Raw genomic sequence first — 19,941 nt, forward strand, 5'->3', positions numbered from 1 at the left:
ATGTCGCCATTTACACATCGCTGCCATATAGGTGGAATATTGCAAGGTGCGGTGTAACGCTAAACGCACCATACGCGCCATGTACTGATCGGTAGGATTGGTGTTTAACACCGCACTCAGCTTTATGGCGGCGGTATGTAAGTAATCAAGTCTGGGCCACACAATACAGTCATCAATAGCATGAACATCGATCTGCGCAAATGGGAACCGATAGCATGTGTCACCCAAGTCAGCGAGCTTGAGCACTCGATCCCGTTTGTCACCTGTTAGGATAAACATGGCTGACTGAAGATCAGTTCTAACCCGGATCTGAGCGGGTGTTCAAATTAGGAAGATTACGTCTGTGAATGTGGAGTGTACTGTGCAATCACTAGATCATGCATACGTAATGTGTCTCCAGGCATGCTAAGCGACATTTCATGTATCTGTCTCATTTATTTGCACTTCCGGGGCAGTGACATAATCTAAGCAGGATACAATCGCTTTGTGGTTCTACACAAAATGTAGTCAGAGAAACAAAACGTATCAGAAACGTAACATATCTACAAATCAAGTCCATATTTACAAGTCTCTTTCTTGGATATGTGGGGTCCGGGTAAACGGGGTTCGACTGTATTTGTCACCACCTTTCCTTTTCCGCTGTTTTCTTAACGCAGAACACGACATACACACGTGGCATATGTTCTACCACCTGTTACTGTATGGATTGGGAGTACCAGGGCGCAGATGTCGCCATTGGCAATGCCCGTAATGTATATGCATTTGGGATCACGTATTCCATGCTTTGGAAATGAAACACTGGTTCTTGAGAACGGCTAGACTACCGTCGTGTAAACTGTGCCATATTTGGAGACACTTTGGAATATAGTCGCAGACTCTGAGATAAATTATATTGCAGACTACAGTCGTGTAGGTTGTGCCTTTATGGTAAGTTATACTGTGGACTACAGTCGTGTAGGTTGTGTCTGGATAGTAGGTTATACTGTGGACTACAGTCGTGTTGGTTGTGACTGGATAGTAGGTTATACTGTGGACTACAGTTGTGTAGGTTGTGTCTGGATAGTAGGTTATACTGTGGACTACAGTCGTGTTGGTTGTGACTGGATAGTAGGTTTTACTGTGGACTACAGTCGTGTAGGATGTGACTGAATAGTAGGTTATACTGTGGACTACAGTCGTGTAGGATGTGTCTGGATAGTAGGTTATACTGTGGACTACAGCTGTGTAGGTTGTGACTGGATAGTAGGTTATACTGTGGACTACAGTCGTGTAGGATGTGACTGGATAGTAGGTTTTACTGTGGACTACAGTCGTGTAGGATGTGTCTGGATAGTAGGTTATACTGTGGACTACAGCTGTGTAGGTTGTGACTGGATAGTAGGTTATACTGTGGACTACAGTCGTGTAGGATGTGTCTGGATAGTAGGTTATACTGTGGACTACAGTCGTGTAGGATGTGTCTGGATAGTAGGTTATACTGTGGACTACAGTCGTGTTGGTTGTGACTGGATAGTAGGTTATACTGTGGACTACAGTCGTGTAGGATGTGTCTGGATAGTAGGTTTTACTGTGGACTACAGTCGTGTAGGATGTGTCTGGATAGTAGGTTATACTGTGGACTACAGTCGTGTAGGTTGTGACTGGATAGTAGGTTATACTGTGAACTACAGTCGTGGAGGATGTGACTGGATAGTAGGTTATACTGTGGACTACAGTCGTGTAGGATGTGTCTGGATAGTAGGTTATACTGTGGACTACAGCTGTGTAGGTTGTGACTGGATAGTAGGTTATACTGTGGACTACAGTCGTGTAGGATGTGTCTGGATAGTAGGTTATACTGTGGACTACAGTCGTGTTGGTTGTGACTGGATAGTAGGTTATACTGTGGACTACAGTCGTGTAGGTTGTGACTGGATAGTAGGTTATACTGTGGACTACAGTCGTGTAGGTTGTGTCTGGATAGTAGGTTATACTGTGGACTACAGTCGTGTAGGTTGTGACTGGATAGTAGGTTATACTGTGGACTACAGTTGTGTAGGTTGTGTCTGGATAGTAGGTTTTACTGTGGACTACAGTCGTGTAGGATGTGTCTGGATAGCAGGTTATACTGCGGACTACAGTTGTGTTGGTTGTGACTGGATAGTAGGTTATACTGTGGACTACAGTCGTGTAGGATGTGTCTGGATAGTAGGTTATACTGTGGACTACAGTCGTGTTGGTTGTGACTGGATAGTAGGTTATACTGTGGACAACAGTCGTGTTGTTTTCATGTAGTTTTACGCCGCGTATATCAATATTCCAGCAATACAAGAGCAGTGGACACCAGAAACCATATGTGCAAGCGAACGTCGTTGCTTCTTGGCTACCCTACCGCCCCCTAGCAGGTGAAGAGAAATCTGCAATACTTGGCGAGTGTGTGCATTGCCAAATCAGGGATCATTTTCTACCTTATCGTTCCAGTACAGGCAATGACTTTAGCTTCAATGATGCGATGTCAAAGCTGAGTACATGAATCCTGCTTTTATCTGTTACAGTTATTTAGACATAGAATGTTAAACAAACTCCGACCTATCGTCCATCTGGCCAGCACCGCGTGGAGTGGGATCAGAGCACGCCAGAATCTCCTGATCCTGATCAGCCTTGTTTGCTTCGTAACCATAGTGATCTACCTGCCGCACTATGATTGTGAGAAGATCCCAACCGCCCCCGACTTGTGTGAGATATGGAAAGGTGAGTGACTGAATGTTGTTTGTTGCACAGGAGAAGCAGGTGGTTGTATGGAAGGTGAGTGATTGAATATAGTTTGTTGCCACAAGAGAAACAGGTGATTGTACGGAAAGGTGAGTGATTGAATGTTGTTTGTTGCCACAAGAGAAACAGGAGAATGTGTGGAAAGGTGAGTCAGTGAGAGTTGTTTGATGCCACAAGTAAAAGATGGTATAGAAAAATATACTTTGAATGTAATTTGAAGTAAAAACAAATATACCTTACTGATCACAACTCAGCCAGATGAAGTATTCTCTTGACTTCCGTATTTCTAACAATATGAATACTAGTTTAACGTCCTTATCTGCTGCGTAATAAACTATAAGAACGTCAACAACCAACGAAAACAACACAGCATCAAAACCCATTTTTAGCTGTTTTCCATTTCAGGTGAAACTCCTCGAACCAACGCAACACTATGGTGGCAGTGGGCGTGTCTAATAGAATGGTGGGTCTGATTGGCTGGGGACGGGGTTGCTGAGGGAGGGGAGATGCTTGGTTCATTATTAAATACAATCTGTCACGGTAATAGTACACTTCTAAAACAGCTTCATTTGGCAGCCGGGTGTTTCAGGGACATGGACAGTGCTGACGGCTACCAGTGTCAGAACAAAGAATTCATGGGCAACTGGCCAGTGTGCTGGGACGAGGACTATAAACCAAGGGACCCCTGTCTCGTATACTCCTTCGGGTGAGTGGAGTGGACTAGAGAGGAGTGGTGTGAACGAGTGATTAGTTTGTGGGTGAGTGAGTTTGTCTGAGGGATTGAGAAAGCTATTAATGCTAGTTTTAAGGAGAGAGTATATATGATGTTCAAAGTAGGATAATATGCATGACCGGAGAAGGTCAGCGGTAGAATGGGTCTTCAACAACTCATGCTTGCCATAAAAAGCTACTATTCTTAAAAGAGGCGACTAACGGGATCGGGTGGTCAGGCTAGCTGACTTGGTTGGTTGTCACTGGAATGTCTGCTCGATTATTTACAGACCACCGTCATATAGCTGGAACATTGCGGAGTGATGCGTAAAACTAAACTCACTCAATTATTCGCTCAAGTGCATATGAGCACACGAAGGATTGTTTTCTTTCAATCTGACATAAATAGAGTTTTGAAAAACACAGAGAGAGAGAGAGAGAGAGAGAGAGAGAGAGAAACTATGGCAGTGACAGATGAACAGAACAGATGACATTACAGCTAGTAATACTGACTTGCAGCATTTGTCTCCCCTTCTTCGTACATCCGGGATCTCCTGTACATTTGGACGTTATCGTTTCAGTATAGACAATGACTTCAGTTTCGATGACGCGATGGCAGAGAGAGGGTGTACTGTGTACAGCTTTGACCCAAGGTAGGTGTTTGTGTGAAAGACTGTGAAATGTATGGTATGTATGATATCTATTTTGTCAACGTGTTGTAAATGCCTGGTAAAATAGGACATCTTTACATTCTAAATTTGCAATCACCACAGCACAAACCCAAGTGTTGTCAGACGTGATTAAGTAAGGATTTGGGTCAAATGTATCTCCCCTGTGACTTGACAGGCTTCTCGTGATATCGCCCGATCGACTTCTTGCGTCAAAAAGGACAACCGCTGATTAAAGTGTGGTTGGAAATAGAAAAAAAAATGTTTTCACTTTTTTTTTTTCAGAGATGATAAGCGATAGTTCATATCCATGAATAGCACTGCCAAACGCAAAAAAGAAGCCAGAAAACAACAACAACAACAAAACGAAACCAAACCAAAACAAAACAAAACACTGGATAACTGTGTCTTAACTAATTTACATTTGTGCAGGACGTAACATCTGAACTGCCCCTCAGCATCAACTTACACGTCTTGATGTTACGGAAATTCTGTTACATGTAACGGACAACTCACTCACTCACTCACTCACTCACTCACTCTGTTTCAGTATGGGAATAGAAGATCACCAACACTCCGAGAGAGTGATCTTCAAAAACATGGGTCTGGGCGCCTCCGACACCGACTCATTCCACCCCAACTTTGACTGGTACGTCCGACATTCCTCCAGCTGGAAGGTCCGAACGCTGAAGTCCATCATGAAGCTACTGGGGCACGAGATGGTGTGTAGTCCTCCGCTGGAATTATAGGAGCACGGGTTGTTGTGTATAGTTGTCTCCCTTGCGCCAGAATCATATGATCCGAGTTACAACATACACAACACAACTCTCTCTGAACATCAACTGACACTCAATGATGCACGAAGTAGCTGACATACTGGTCAACATTACATGTGCCCGGGATACCGGTGGTCAGTAGTACATATGTCTGAAATACTGGTCAGCACTACATGTGCCTGAAATATTGGTCAGTACTACATGTGCCTGAAATACTGGTCAGTACTACATGTGCCTGAAATACTGGTCAGCACTACATGTGCCTGAAATACTGGTCAGTACTACATGTGCCTGAAGTATTGGTCAGTACAACATGTGCCTTAAATACTTGTCAGTACTACATGTGCCTGATATACTGGTCAGTACTACATGTGCCTGAAATACTGGTCAGCACTACATGTGCCTGAAATACTGGTCAGCACTACATGTGCCTGAAATACTGGTCAGCACTACATGTGCCTGAAATACTGGTCAGTACTACATGTGCCTGATATACTGGTCAGTACTACATGTGCCTGAAATACTGGTCAGCACTACATGTGCCTGAAATACTGGTCCGCACTACATGTGCCAGAAATACTGGTCCGCACTACATGTGCCTGAAATACTGGTCAGTAGTACATGTGCCTGAAATACTGGTCAGCACTACATGTACCTGATATACTGGTCAGCACTACATGTGCCTGAAATACTGGTCAGCACTACATGTGCCTGAAATATTGGTCAGTATTACATGTGCCTGATATACTGGTCAGTACTACATGTGCCTGAAATACTGGTCAGCACTACACGTGCCTGAAATACTGGTCCGCACTACATGTGCCTGAAATACTGTTCCGCACTACATGTGCCTGGAATACTGGTCAGTACTACATGTGCCTGAAATACTGGTCAGCACTACATGTGCCTGAAATACTGGTCCGCACTACATGTGCCTGAAATACTGGTCAGTAGTACATGTGCCTGATATACTGGTCAGTACTACATGTGCCTGAAATACTGGTCAGCACTACATGTACCTGAAATACTGGTCAGTACTACATGTGCCTGAAATACTGGTCAGCACTACATGTGCCTGAAATACTGGTCAGTACTACATGTGCCTAAAATACCGGTCAGTAGTACACGTGCCTGAAATACTGGTCAGCACTACATGTGCCTGAAATACTGGTTAATACAAACGTGCCTATAATACTCGTCAAATACTATATGTACCTGAAATATTGATCAATACTAACGTCCCTAAAATACTGGTTAATACTAAATGTGCCCAAAGTATTGGTCAGTACTACATGTGCCTGAAATACAAGTCAGTACTACATGTGCTTGAAAAACTGGTTAATGCAACATGGGCCTGAAATACTTGCCAGTACTACATCTGCTTGAAATACTGGTCAAAACTACATGTGCCTGAAATACAGTTCAGTATTACATGTGCCTGAAAGACTGGTCAATACAACATGTGCCTGAAGTACTGGTGGACCCGTGAAGATCCCGGGGTAGAATAGGCCTTCAGCAACCCATGCTTGCCATAAAAGGCTACTATGCTTGCCGTAAGAGGCGACTAACGGGATCGGGTGGTCAGGCTCGCTAACTTGCTTGACACATGTCATCGGTTCCCAATGTAGAAGACCGATGCTCATGCTGTTGATCACTGGATTGTCAGATTATTACAGACCGCCGATATATAGCTGGGATATTGCAGAGTGTGGCGTAAAATTCAACTCACTCACTCACTGAAATACTGGTCCGCATTACATGTGCCTGAAATACTGGTCAGTATTACAATGTGTCTCAAATACTGGTCAATACAAACTTTCCTGTAATACTGGTGAAATACTATATGTACCTGAAATACTGATGAATACTGACTTCCCTTAAAAACTTGTTAATATTAAATGTGCCTGAAGTATTGGTCAGTACAACATGTGCCTTAAATACTTGTCATTATTACATGTGCCTCGAATGCTGGAAAATACTACGTTGCCTGAAATACTGGTCAATACTATATATGCCTGAAATACTGGCCAGTGCTACATGTGCCTGAAGTACTGGTCAGTTATAACGTACCTGAAATACTGGTGAATAGTACATGTGCCCGAGATACCAGTCAGTAGTACATGTGCCCGAGATATCAGTCAGTAGTACATGTGTCTGAAGTACCAGTCAGTAGTACATGTGTCTGAAATACCAGTCAGTGGTACATGTGCCCGAGATACCAGTCAGTAGTACATGTGCCCGAGATACTAGTCAGTAGTGCATGTGCCCGAGATACCAGTCAGTAGTACATGTGCCCGAGATACCAGTCAGTAGTACGTGTGCCCGAAATACCAGTCAGTAGTACATGTGCCCGAAATACCAGTCAGTAGTACATGTGTCTGAAATACCAGTCAGTAGTACAATTGCCCGAGATACCAGTCAGTAGTACATGTGTCTGAAGTACTGGTCAAAACTAACTTACCTGAAATACTGGTAAATAATAACCTGCCTGAATTACTGGAAAGTACTAACTTGCAAGAAATACTTGCCAGTAAAAACTTGCATGAAATATTGGTTAATACTAGCAGTACCTGAAATACTGGTCAATACTTAAAGCAGCTGAAATATTAATCAGTACTAACTGTACGTGAAATAATATTCAGTAGTAGACGTACCTGGCATTCTAGTCAGTACTAACTTACTAACTGTACTTGAACTACTAGTCAATATTACCAAGAATCACATTTCATCATAATGCGTTATTCAGTCACACATGATCCTTATAAATACCTTGTACTCGAGATACCGATGGAACTGTTAACCATCAGTTAGAAATATATATCTTTGTATCTGGTCTGATTGTTACCAAACTGTTTTGACTCTCTGGATATGTAACGCCACCTGTTTCTGTTTTCACTGGCAGCGTGTGATCGATGTACTGAAGATCGATATTGAGGTGTACGAGTGGGCTGTGACAGCCAACATCATGAAGGACGGGCTGTTTCCCCAAATCCGCCAATTTCTGGTGGAGTGGCACATCTTCCCAAACGAACCATTCAGAAATCACTTCCAGGATATGTACGATGCCTACATGAGCCTGGGGAAGAATGGTTTTCAATTTTACCACAGGAGCAGCTTCAGTAGATATCACCATTACCGGTACTGGAACTCACAGGCTGATATGTGTTACGTCAACACCCACTTCAAGCAACCCAGATAACACTTCCGTCATGCTCATTACGGAATCAGCATGGGGAGACCGGAAGCGGGCCCATTCGTCACCACTTGCCCCTTTCCGTAACCTTCTATTCGTCTTGTCCAGGAATGCTGGTCCAAGGTAATGAAGCTGTGGCCATGTACAGCAGTGTTGTGTGAGTGTCGTCAGGATCAGACTGGGAAATACACTGACAGGTGTCTCCTGTAAGGTACTTAGTCCTTACCAGCTTCTCAACTGTCTGCAAACAGTTACACTGACATCTGGACCAACAAATAAACGTATAAATGTGTTTGTGATGTATGTATGTGAGTACAGCTTTAGCAGTATCCAGGAAAGGTTGCGGGGGACACCAGAAATGGGCTTCACATTTTGTACACATGTGGATGAGTGAGTGAGTGAGATTAGTTTTACGCCGCACTCTTCAATATTCCAGCTATATGTCGGTTGTCTGTAAGGAATCGAGTCTGGACCAGATATCCTAGTGAACATCGATCTGCGCAGATGGGAACCGATGACGTGTATCAACCATGTCAGCTTGCCTAACTACCCGATCCCGTTAGTCGCCTCTTACAACGAAATTCGAACATTTACTGAAGGCCAATATTCCATCTCGGACATTCACGGGTAGTAATCATATGGGGAATTGAACCCGGGTATTCGGCTACCCCGCAGCCCCTCCGAATGAATGAATGAATGAATGAATGAATGAATGAATGAATGAATGGATGGATGGATGGATGGATGGAGCCCACAAAATCTAGAATCCAGACTTCTCAATCTATCTGGAGCTGCCGCAGACGACCGTGATGAGTTATTCACACTCTACTGGTGGTTTCCCTCTGCGACGCTTGCGTCCGTCACAGATCACTGACTACATGTCCCACAAAGTGAAATTTTGTGGTGGGCAATTTGTTTTGAGTGAACTCGATTTCTAGTAAGAAGTCGAATTAAATTACCGGGAAATTTTAATTTCGAGGTTAGAAGAAAGAGGCCAGAAACATCACTTAGCGGACCAACACTCACTGGGGTATCGGCAAAATTCCTAGTAGCCAACTACCGTTTGACTGTAAGGTGTGAATTACGGGAATACCAGTCCATGGAAGCAATAATAGTTATGAAAACAAACGTTTGATCTTTTGTTGTGATAAATGATCCATGAAACACTGTCAAGAGTTCAAATATGACGACATTTATTTTCTCAGACGATATTGTTTTCTTAACAACTAACTATCAAGTGTTTGACAGTTGGAAGTTCGGAAAAATTCATGGATATAGTATTGTCGAGGCTGCGTTTCTAACCTCGAAAATTAGATACCCATAAAATTTCCCGGTATACGGCAACTAAACTGAATGAAACGTATTCAAATGATTATTTCTGGCATTGTGCCTGTTTATGAAGAATATAGACTCATTGCGAAATGGCAAATGCGCAAGTTAGCAATCAGTTAATTTCAAATTAAAGGGGGTTAGACGCTGATTCTTTGTAAGTCACAAGTTTAGGATTAAGAGAGCAAAAAGGGACCGACTTCATTGGAAATGTTGTAAGTGAGTAAGTCCAGTTCAGCTGCAGCCAGGGTAGTTGAATAAGTAATGTTCTCCTTTTTATCTGGGCATATACCATTATAATCAAAGGTATAGCTTAATTAATCCTTATGCAACCAACAATTAATTGCGTTTGTTTTAAGAGGTCTGTCTTTTTGGAGGTCTGTCTTAAGGGAAGATACCATTCTGTTAATTTGGTTTAATGAGTGAACTCCACTGGTGTTCGACAGGGATGGCCAACAAAGTGTGGACCAGGTCATTCATTAAGTAGGGGTGACCAGCATGGCCCAATAAATTAGTGTGCTATTTTTATTTGCATAAAGGTGAGCGTTATTGGAGTATGGAGTACCCCATGTGTGGGTAATACATTCAGTCATACCTGAATAATATTTCTTACTGAGTAAACTTCAAATTCGGTCGATAGATATTTCTCATTGTATTGTAATAAATGCTTTAAATTGTTCTCTTTCTCGTCTTTGTAAATGCTTACATGAATGACACTTAATAATTTCTCACTAATAAGGTTACCCAGCGGAATTAATGATCTAGCCCTCAGTCAGTTACGGCATGCTGGTCCACGTGTGCCACACAGGAAATACTGACGCAGATCAGCTGGGCCCACTTGCACAAAGCCATCTTAGTGCTACAATGATTGTAATCCCATTCACCAACATAGGCTTAAGACAGTCTTAGAGCTATGATTGCTTCGTGCACGTGGGCCCAGCCCGTTTGCCGACTGCGATAGAGGGCATAAACTACCATCTTGAGCAATAATTCCATCCGGTCCTATACGTTTAGGCGGAGATGCACACGCTGAATAAATCAATCAACTGGTAACACCTGTAGACATTTATTACAGGTTCTTTTTATGAACAGATATAATTCAACAGATTAAAACGTCAAATTTATATAGCGAAAATGAGAGTCAGTAACCGAAGGGAATGTGTGTGCATCATGTCGGTAGTAGGGCCGCGCTGCCCAATATCAGATTGGGTGAGTGAGTGAGTGAGTGAGTGAGTTTTACGCTGCCTTCAGCAATATTTCCGCAACATCAGAGAAGGGCTTCACACATTGTACGCATGTGGTGAATCGAATACATGACACACTGAACGGGTTGTACGAATGACCTTGACCTGAGATGGAAGGTGGCTGCCAAATGGCTGATCGCTTCGTATACAACTATGGATATTAACAGAGTAATAAAATTGTTGTCATAATTTCTTAATTGTTTGTGTAAAAAATGCATCCAAACAATTAAAAATTTCTGTATTTCACTCGTAGTTCAACAAAAGCTCAAATTCGTTCACTTTTTCATAAACCAAACCTTCCCGAGTCATCTACCTTTATGGCTGTTCAGGAAACATCATGGTGAAACGTTTTGAGTCTCACTCTGCCGAAGGTTGAATGTTGTTGTTTAAAGATACCTAAACTAAGAGATCTCAAGGTAGTAAATTCGCCACACGGTGTTTTGAAAAGGTGTACGAGACTGTGTAAGGAAATACGGAGTTTACAAGTATGTTAAAGTCACGTATACCCTTTGAAAACACCGTTGCTTGTATATGTCCCTGTGTGTAGAGTGTTGTCTGTACATGTCCATGTGTGTAGACTGTTGTCTGTATATGTCCTTGCGTATAGAATGTTGTCTGTATATGCCCCAGTGTGCAGACTGTTGTCTGTATATGTCCCTGTGTGTAGACTCTTGTCTGTATATGTCCCTGTGTGGAGACTGTTGTCTGTACATGTCATTGCGTGTAGACTGTTGTCTGTATATGTCCCTGTGTGTAGACTGTCGGATGTGTATGTCCCTGTGTGTAGACTGCTGTCTGTACCTGTCACTGTGAGTAGACTGTTGTCTGTATATGTCCTTATGTGTAGACTGTTGTCTGTATATGTCCCTGTGTGTAGACTGTCGGATGTCCTGTCCCTGTGTGCAGACTGTTGTCTGTATATGTCCCTGTGTGTAGACTGTTGTCTGTATATGTCCTTGCGTGTAGAATGTTGTCTGTACATGTCATTGCGTGTAGACTGTCGGATGTGTATGTCCCTGTGTGTAGACTGCTGTCTGTACATGTCACTGTGTGTAGACTGTTGTCTGTATATGTCCTTGCGTATAGAATGTTGTCTGTATGTGTCCCAGTGTGCAGACTGTTGTCTGTATATGTCCCTGTGTGGAGACTCTTGTCTGTATATGTCCCTGTGTGTAGACTGTGGGATGTGTATGTCCCTGTGTGCAGACTGCTGTCTGTATATGTTCTTATGTGTAGACTGTTGTCTGTACATGTCCCTGTGTGTAGACTGTTGTCTCTATATGTCCTTGCGTGTAGATTGTTGTCTGTACATGTCATTGCGTGTAGACTGTCGGATGTGTATGTCCCTGTGTGTAGACTGCTGTCTGTACATGTCCCTGTGTGTAGACTGTTGTCTGTATATGTCCTTGCGTATAGAATGTTGTCTGTATATGTCCCAGTGTGCAGACTGTTGTCTGTATATGTCCCTGTGTGTAGACTGTTGTCTGTATATGTCCCTGTGTGGAGACTCTTGTCTGTATATGTCCCTGTGTGGAGACTGTTGTCTGTACATGTCATTGCGTGTAGACTGTTGTCTGTATATGTCCCTGTGTGTAGACTGTCGGATGTGTATGTCCCTGTGTGCCGACTGTTGTCTGTACATGTCCCTGTGTGTAGACTGTTGTCTGTATATGTCCTTGCGTGTAGAATGTTGTCTGTATATGTCCTTATGTGTAGACTGCTGTCTGTATATGTCCCTGTGTGTAGACTGTCGGATGTGTATGTCCCTGTGTGCAGACTGCTGTCTGTATATGTTCTTATGTTTAGACTGTTGTCTGTACATGTCCCTGTGTGTAGACTGTTGTCTCTATATGTCCTTGCGTGTAGATTGTTGTCTGTACATGTCATTGCGTGTAGACTGTTGTCTGCATATGTCCCTGTGTGTAGGCTGTCGGATGTGTATGTCCCTGTGTGTAGACTGCTGTCTGTACATGTCACTGTGTGTAGACTGTTGTCTGTACATGTCCCTGTGTGTAGACTGTCGGATGTCTTGTCCCTGTGTGCAGACTGTTGTCTGTACATGTCCCTGTGTGTAGACTGTTGTCTGTATATGTCCCTGCGTGTAGAATGTTGCCTGTATATGTCCCTGTGTGTAGACTGTCGGATGTGTATGTCCCTGTGTGTAGACTGTTGTCTGTATATGTCCCTGTGTGTAGACTGTTGACTGTATATGTCCTTACGTGTAGACTGTTGTCTGTATATGTCCGTGTGTGCAGACTGCTGTCTGTATATGTCCCTCTGTGCAGACTGTTGTCTGTGTATGTCCCTGTGTGTAGACTGTCGGATGTGTATATCCCTGTGTGTAGACTGCTGTCTGTATATGTCCTTATGTGTAGACTGTTGTCTGTATATGTCCCTGTGTGTAGACTGTTGTCTGTATATGTCCTTATGTGTAGACTGTTGACTGTATATGTCCTTACGTGTAGACTGTTGTCTGTATATGTCCATGTGTGTAGAGTGTCGACTGTATATGTCCCTGTGTGTAGACTGTGGACTGTATATGTCCTTACGTGTAGACTGTTGTCTGTATATGTCCTTGTGTGTAGACTGTTGTCTGTGTATGACCCTGTGTGTAGACTGTTGTCTGTACATGTCCCTGTGTGTAGACTGTTGACTATATATGTCCCTGTGTGTATACTGTTGACTATATATGTCCTTACGTGTAGACTCTTGCCTGTATATGTCCCTGTGTGGAGACAGTTGACTGCAAAGCGCTTCCTTCAGCTGGCAGCAATCAGCATTGCACAGTTCTATTCATAATATTTTGTGAGAAAGACTGACACAGTTCGCAGCAGTGTTATACCCTCTATCGACACCAGTGTTGAACTATCAGAAGCGTTGAGGAAAGAAACTGACAGATCTGCAACCCTTTATGGATGGTGAAGTTCTAAATCTTCAGAAAAACGCGAACCGCTCGTCATCACTCCCTCTTTTCCGTGACCTCCAAGAAGAATCGTCCCCTCTTTGATGAAAATAATCCCGACTACTTATATCGTTTATGGCATTATGATATTGTTTAAAAAATCATGAAAAATATATATCGTCATACTGAAAGTACTGAGTACTGAATTCTGCTGTCTTATGTGAAATTTCTGGTAAGAATCATGCGCTTGACGGTGAGGGTTCAATTACACGTACATGTGTTTGTTGACATAACGGCTCTCACTAGTCCAGCAGAGTGTTTTTGACGACCAACAGGCGTGTTGTGATTGTACGTGCGCTTCCAATCGTTTTATGAGCTATAATTATTAATTAAATCGCTTGGTAAAATGATACTTACAATTTTGTACACATACGTAAACCCAAAGATTTTAGTGTTGTACATTGTTTCTGGGATGTTTTAGAGGATCATGTGTGACCAAACGCAACCAAACATGATTTTGAACGGTTTTATCAATCGGGATTGTCATGATGGGCGTGGATGTCATGCAGCACGAATATCAGGCACCGTGATTGTTTCTCACGACCAAAGCATGAGTACAGATGTTTCATATTATTTTGTGTATTTTATTTCTTTATAATATCTTGCTAAAATGTACATGAAATACAAATGGGTGATGAACTATTTTTGTTTTCAATAGTACCTCTTTGTTTGGTGAATTATTTTGAATCACACATGATTATTGTCATTTATGTTGTTCCAGTAACAGTATGTTTATCAGAAAATGTTATCATTTGATAAAGAAAAGAAACTATATCCATCTAATAAGTTATATTGTCTCTGGTGAAAGTAAACAGGCCTCATATTCTGTAAATAGAAATTTTCCTACCTTATTATCTTTTCCTGGGTTTAAGAGCAATGTCACAATGTGAAATGAATCTATTGAATTTTAAAGGATTGTTTCTGTTTGCTGAAGTGTCTGATAATTATATACTCCAATTATTTAGTGTTCAATAGCCTAAACCATCACAAAACAAGATATGTCAAGAACAGTCTTCTTTGAATAACAAAATGCCAAGGACTGATCAGTCTTTCGTTGAAGATCTGGAAGCATTTGATATATATGTATTTGCCATATACAAATGGCAATGAAAAATTCCAAATTGAAATCTTAATGAAATAGCTCCAAACTGGACAACAAAAACCACTGACTGCAGAGCTCAGTATTAGGAAAAAGTAATCTGTTTGTCCCTGGTGCCACCTTACATGATTACCTTGATGCCACAGACTAACACAGGTTGTACTTCCTGCTCAACACTTGTAGTATTGATATTCCATATTCACAACATCACTACAACAAAATTATTCTGGGTCTGGTATGATAATTTCATATTACTTCATAAAATTTCATCACATGAAAAAAAGAGTCTCTCTTTCAATCACTGTCAGTGTAGTTACTGCTCCAAGCGTTTGGATCATCAGTCTGTTTCCCAGACGAAGTCTGTTTTAACAGTAAAATATGAACATAGACCGTGTGCAAGTAGGTGAAAGTATGGTCATAAATACCGTACATTTTGCAGTTCAGGTTGCGTTAGTGCAATATCTAAAAGCTGTATGGAGCCACGGACTGTGTCACATGACATGCTTTTTTTCATAGAAATATGGACACACGCCAAACAAATTGATCTGAAACATTACCTGCAGTACAGTAGGTAGAATTTAACTCCGAAAGCTCTGCTTTTTGAAGTAACAGAATAAGAATAATTTTGGTCTAAATTTGTGAACAAAAGATGTGATGTTTAGCTGTTTTAATGTCTACAATAAATACTGATTCACAAAGACGATGACAGTTGTTTACTAAGCAGTCACTAAATTTTATGAAATCCATTTACGTTACATTCTCACACTAGCTCTGGTTTCGTTCGTTTCTGCGAAAAGAATAAAAAGATTTCATTCATGACATCTTCAATCATCAAAATTGTACTTCTTGTGATGATGTACACAGAACAGTATAATGTTATTGTTATGACATACTGACAATTTATAAGTCTCCCCGTGTCAGAATATTTTTTGAAAAAAATCGACCGCGAAAATCATTGACTTCGGATTTGCTAAACTAAAGATCAACGCATCGGCGGCTAACTTGAGGAGAAATACTACAACACAAGCAACAAATGACAACTGCTATTGAACACAACTAACAGTAAACAATTGAAGATGATTGAAAGGTAATTCTGGTGGATCTTACGGGAATTTGAATCAATTTAGAAAAATGTATCAATGGTAGTTTTCCAACTCTATATTTTATCTCCACGGGTGCCATGCCGTGTACGTGCTTCCGGTTTCATCAAGGGTAGGTACAATTACAAATATTGTGATATTGTTTCATGATCTGCATTATATAGGTATTGAGTCGTTTTCTTTCAATGTATATGTGTTCAGATTCTGCTTATGAACGCGTTTTTTCAAACATCCTTCGTATCTTGTCACTTAGAAAGACCGCGAGTTTGGCCATGCCTTTTCGGGTCACCTACGGCTGTCAACTTTGTGAATGTTGGAAGGTTTATCAAACAAAATTCTGCTTATGAACGCGTATTTTCAAACATCCTTCGTATCTTGTCACATAGAAAAACCGCGAGTTTGGCCATGCCTTTTCGGGTCACCTACGGCTCTCAACTTTGTGAATGTTGGAAGGTTTATCAAACAAAATCAAAATACACTCGCTATATATGGTAATTTCTGTGCAGAGACAATAATAGTTACCTATTCACACCATGTAATTAATTCCAGGTAAAATACTTGGATACATCAAAAGGATGGCACATTTTCTCCGGCATCATGATGCATGTGAACGTGTTTGTTTACTACCGTTACCACTGTTTCTGCAATCGATGATGTAACACTGAGATTGGTTTTGTTTATAATTATTTAAGCCGAAAGTTACCAATTTTCAGAAAATGGGAAACTTGTGGGCTTTCTCTTCGTCAAAGAACAAAAATATTGATTAAACTGTCAAAAAATATTTCATTATGAACAAAATATTAGAATGGGCACCACTCGACGTGGTTTGCTTGAGATCAACAATGGCCGTTATTTTCGACTGCGTGCCGAGAAATTTGGCGATCACATTTTTAATTTGCAGGCATTTCGTTTTAAGGTATATAAACGTATTGGAGATTACATATTTATAAAGCTGAAAATTGGTGCATTCCATACATAATTGATATGACACGTAAATCCGACTCGTTGAATAATTCGTTTCATAAAGCTGAGAATTGGTGCATTCCATACATAATTGATATGACACGTAAATCCGACTCGTTGAATAATTCGTTTCATAAAGCTGAGAATTGGTGCATTCCATACATAATTGATATGACACGTAAATCCGACTCGTTGAATAATTCGTTTCATAAAGCTGAGAATTAGTGCATTCCATACATAATTGATATGACACGTAAATCCGACTCGTTGAATAATTCGTTTCATAAAGCTGAGAATTAGTGCATTCCATACATAATTGATATGACACGTAAATCCGACTCGTTGAATAATTCGTTTCATAAAGCTGAGAATTAGTGCATTCCATACATAATTGATATGACACGTAAATCCGACTCGTTGAATAATTCGTTTCATAAAGCTGAGAATTAGTGCATTCCATACATAATTGATATGACACGTAAATCCGACTCGTTGAATAATTCGTTTCATAAAGCTGAGAATTGGTGCATTCCATACATAATTGATATGACACGTAAATCCGACTCGTTGAATAATTCGTTTCATAAAGCTGAGAATTAGTGCATTCCATACATAATTGATATGACACGTAAATCCGACTCGTTGAATAATTCGTTTCATAAAGCTGAGAATTAGTGCATTCCATACATAATTGATATGACACGTAAATCCGACTCGTTGAATAATTCGTTTCATAAAGCTGAGAATTAGTGCATTCCATACATAATTGATATGACACGTAAATCCGACTCGTTGAATAATTCGTTTCATAAAGCTGAGAATTGGTGCATTCCATACATAATTGATATGACACGTAAATCCGACTCGTTGAATAATTCGTTTCATAAAGCTGAGAATTAGTGCATTCCATACATAATTGATATGACACGTAAATCCGACTCGTTGAATAATTCGTTTCATAAAGCTGAGAATTGGTGCATTCCATACATAATTGATATGACACGTAAATCCGACTCGTTGAATAATTCGTTTCATAAAGCTGGGAATTAGTGCATTCCATACATAATTGATATGACACGTAAATCCGACTCGTTGAATAATTCGTTTCATAAAGCTGAGAATTGGTGCATTCCATACATAATTGATATGACACGTAAATCCGACTCGTTGAATAATTCGTTTCATAAAGCTGAGAATTGGTGCATTCCATACATAATTGATATGACACGTAAATCCGACTCGTTGAATAATTCGTTTCATAAAGCTGAGAATTGGTGCATTCCATACATAATTGATATGACACGTAAATCCGACTCGTTGAATAATTCGTTTCATAAAGCTGAGAATTGGTGCATTCCATACATAATTGATATGACACGTAAATCCGACTCGTTGAATAATTCGTTTCATAAAGCTGAGAATTGGTGCATTCCATACATAATTGATATGACACGTAAATCCGACTCGTTGAATAATTCGTTTCATAAAGCTGAGAATTGGTGCATTCCATACATAATTGATATGACACGTAAATCCGACTCGTTGAATAATTCGTTTCATAAAGCTGAGAATTGGTGCATTCCATACATAATTGATATGACACGTAAATCCGACTCGTTGAATAATTCGTTTCATAAAGCTGAGAATTGGTGCATTCCATACATAATTGATATGACACGTAAATCCGACTCGTTGAATAATTCGTTTCATAAAGCTGAGAATTAGTGCATTCCATACATAATTGATATGACACGTAAATCCGACTCATTGAATAATTCGTTTCATAAAGCTGAGAATTGGTGCATTCCATACATAATTGATATGACACGTAAATCCGACTCGTTGAATAATTCGTTTCATAAAGCTGAGAATTGGTGCATTCCATACATAATTGATATGACACGTAAATCCGACTCGTTGAATAATTCGTTTCATAAAGCTGAGAATTGGTGCATTCCATACATAATTGATATGACACGTAAATCCGACTCGTTGAATAATTCGTTTCATAAAGCTGAGAATTGGTGCATTCCATACATAATTGATATGACACGTAAATCCGACTCGTTGAATAATTCGTTTCATAAAGCTGAGAATTAGTGCATTCCATACATAATTGATATGACACATAAATCCGACTCATTGAATAATTCGTTTCATAAAGCTGAGAATTGGTGCATTCCATACATAATTGATATGACACGTAAATCCGACTCGTTGAATAATTCGTTTCATAAAGCTGAGAATTGGTGCATTCCATACATAATTGATATGACACGTAAATCCGACTCGTTGAATAATTCGTTTCATAAAGCTGAGAATTGGTGCATTCCATACATAATTGATATGACACGTAAATCCGACTCGTTGAATAATTCGTTTCATAAAGCTGAGAATTAGTGCATTCCATACATAATTGATTTGACACGTAAATCCGACTCGTTGAATAATTCGTTTCATAAAGCTGAGAATTGGTGCATTCCATACATAATTGATATGACACGTAAATCCGACTCGTTGAATAATTCGTTTCATAAAGCTGAGAATTAGTGCATTCCATACATAATTGATTTGACACGTAAATCCGACTCGTTGAATAATTCGTTTCATAAAGCTGAGAATTAGTGCATTCCATACATAATTGATATGACACGTAAATCCGACTCGTTGAATAATTCGTTTCATAAAGCTGAGAATTGGTGCATTCCATACATAATTGATATGACACGTAAATCCGACTCGTTGAATAATTCGTTTCATAAAGCTGAGAATTGGTGCATTCCATACATAATTGATATGACACGTAAATCCGACTCGTTGAATAATTCGTTTCATAAAGCTGAGAATTAGTGCATTCCATACATAATTGATATGACACGTAAATCCGACTCATTGAATAATTCGTTTCATAAAGCTGAGAATTGGTGCATTCCATACATAATTGATACGACACGTAAATCCGACTCGTTGAATAATTATTGCAAGTTCTATTTGGAGATGTCATTATCCTGCACTCCTGTCGAATGGGTTCAACAGTAGCATTGAGAGGATGAAAGGTCACATGCAACGTAAAACACGACTTCGCAGATATGCACTTACCGAAACAAATCATCAAAATGGCAATTCAAGCTATAAAGTTGAAAAA

General features: G+C 40.4%; 1 protein-coding gene across 1 annotated transcript; it reads left to right on the forward strand.

Moving 5' to 3' along the window:
- The first annotated feature begins 714 nt into the window (after positions 1 to 714).
- Positions 715 to 10,107, forward strand: LOC137265953 (probable methyltransferase-like protein 24). The gene is made up of 7 exons (XM_067801439.1): positions 715 to 927; positions 2,535 to 2,730; positions 3,157 to 3,214; positions 3,341 to 3,457; positions 4,044 to 4,115; positions 4,681 to 4,852; positions 7,809 to 10,107. Exons 1-7 carry the CDS (start codon positions 925 to 927, stop codon positions 8,103 to 8,105), a joined length of 915 nt encoding a protein of 304 aa, XP_067657540.1. The 5' UTR covers positions 715 to 924; the 3' UTR covers positions 8,106 to 10,107.
- The last annotated feature ends 9,834 nt before the right edge of the window (positions 10,108 to 19,941 follow it).

This window comes from Haliotis asinina, chromosome 15 (genome assembly GCF_037392515.1).
Source record: "Haliotis asinina isolate JCU_RB_2024 chromosome 15, JCU_Hal_asi_v2, whole genome shotgun sequence".
Lineage (NCBI taxonomy): Eukaryota > Metazoa > Mollusca > Gastropoda > Lepetellida > Haliotidae > Haliotis > Haliotis asinina.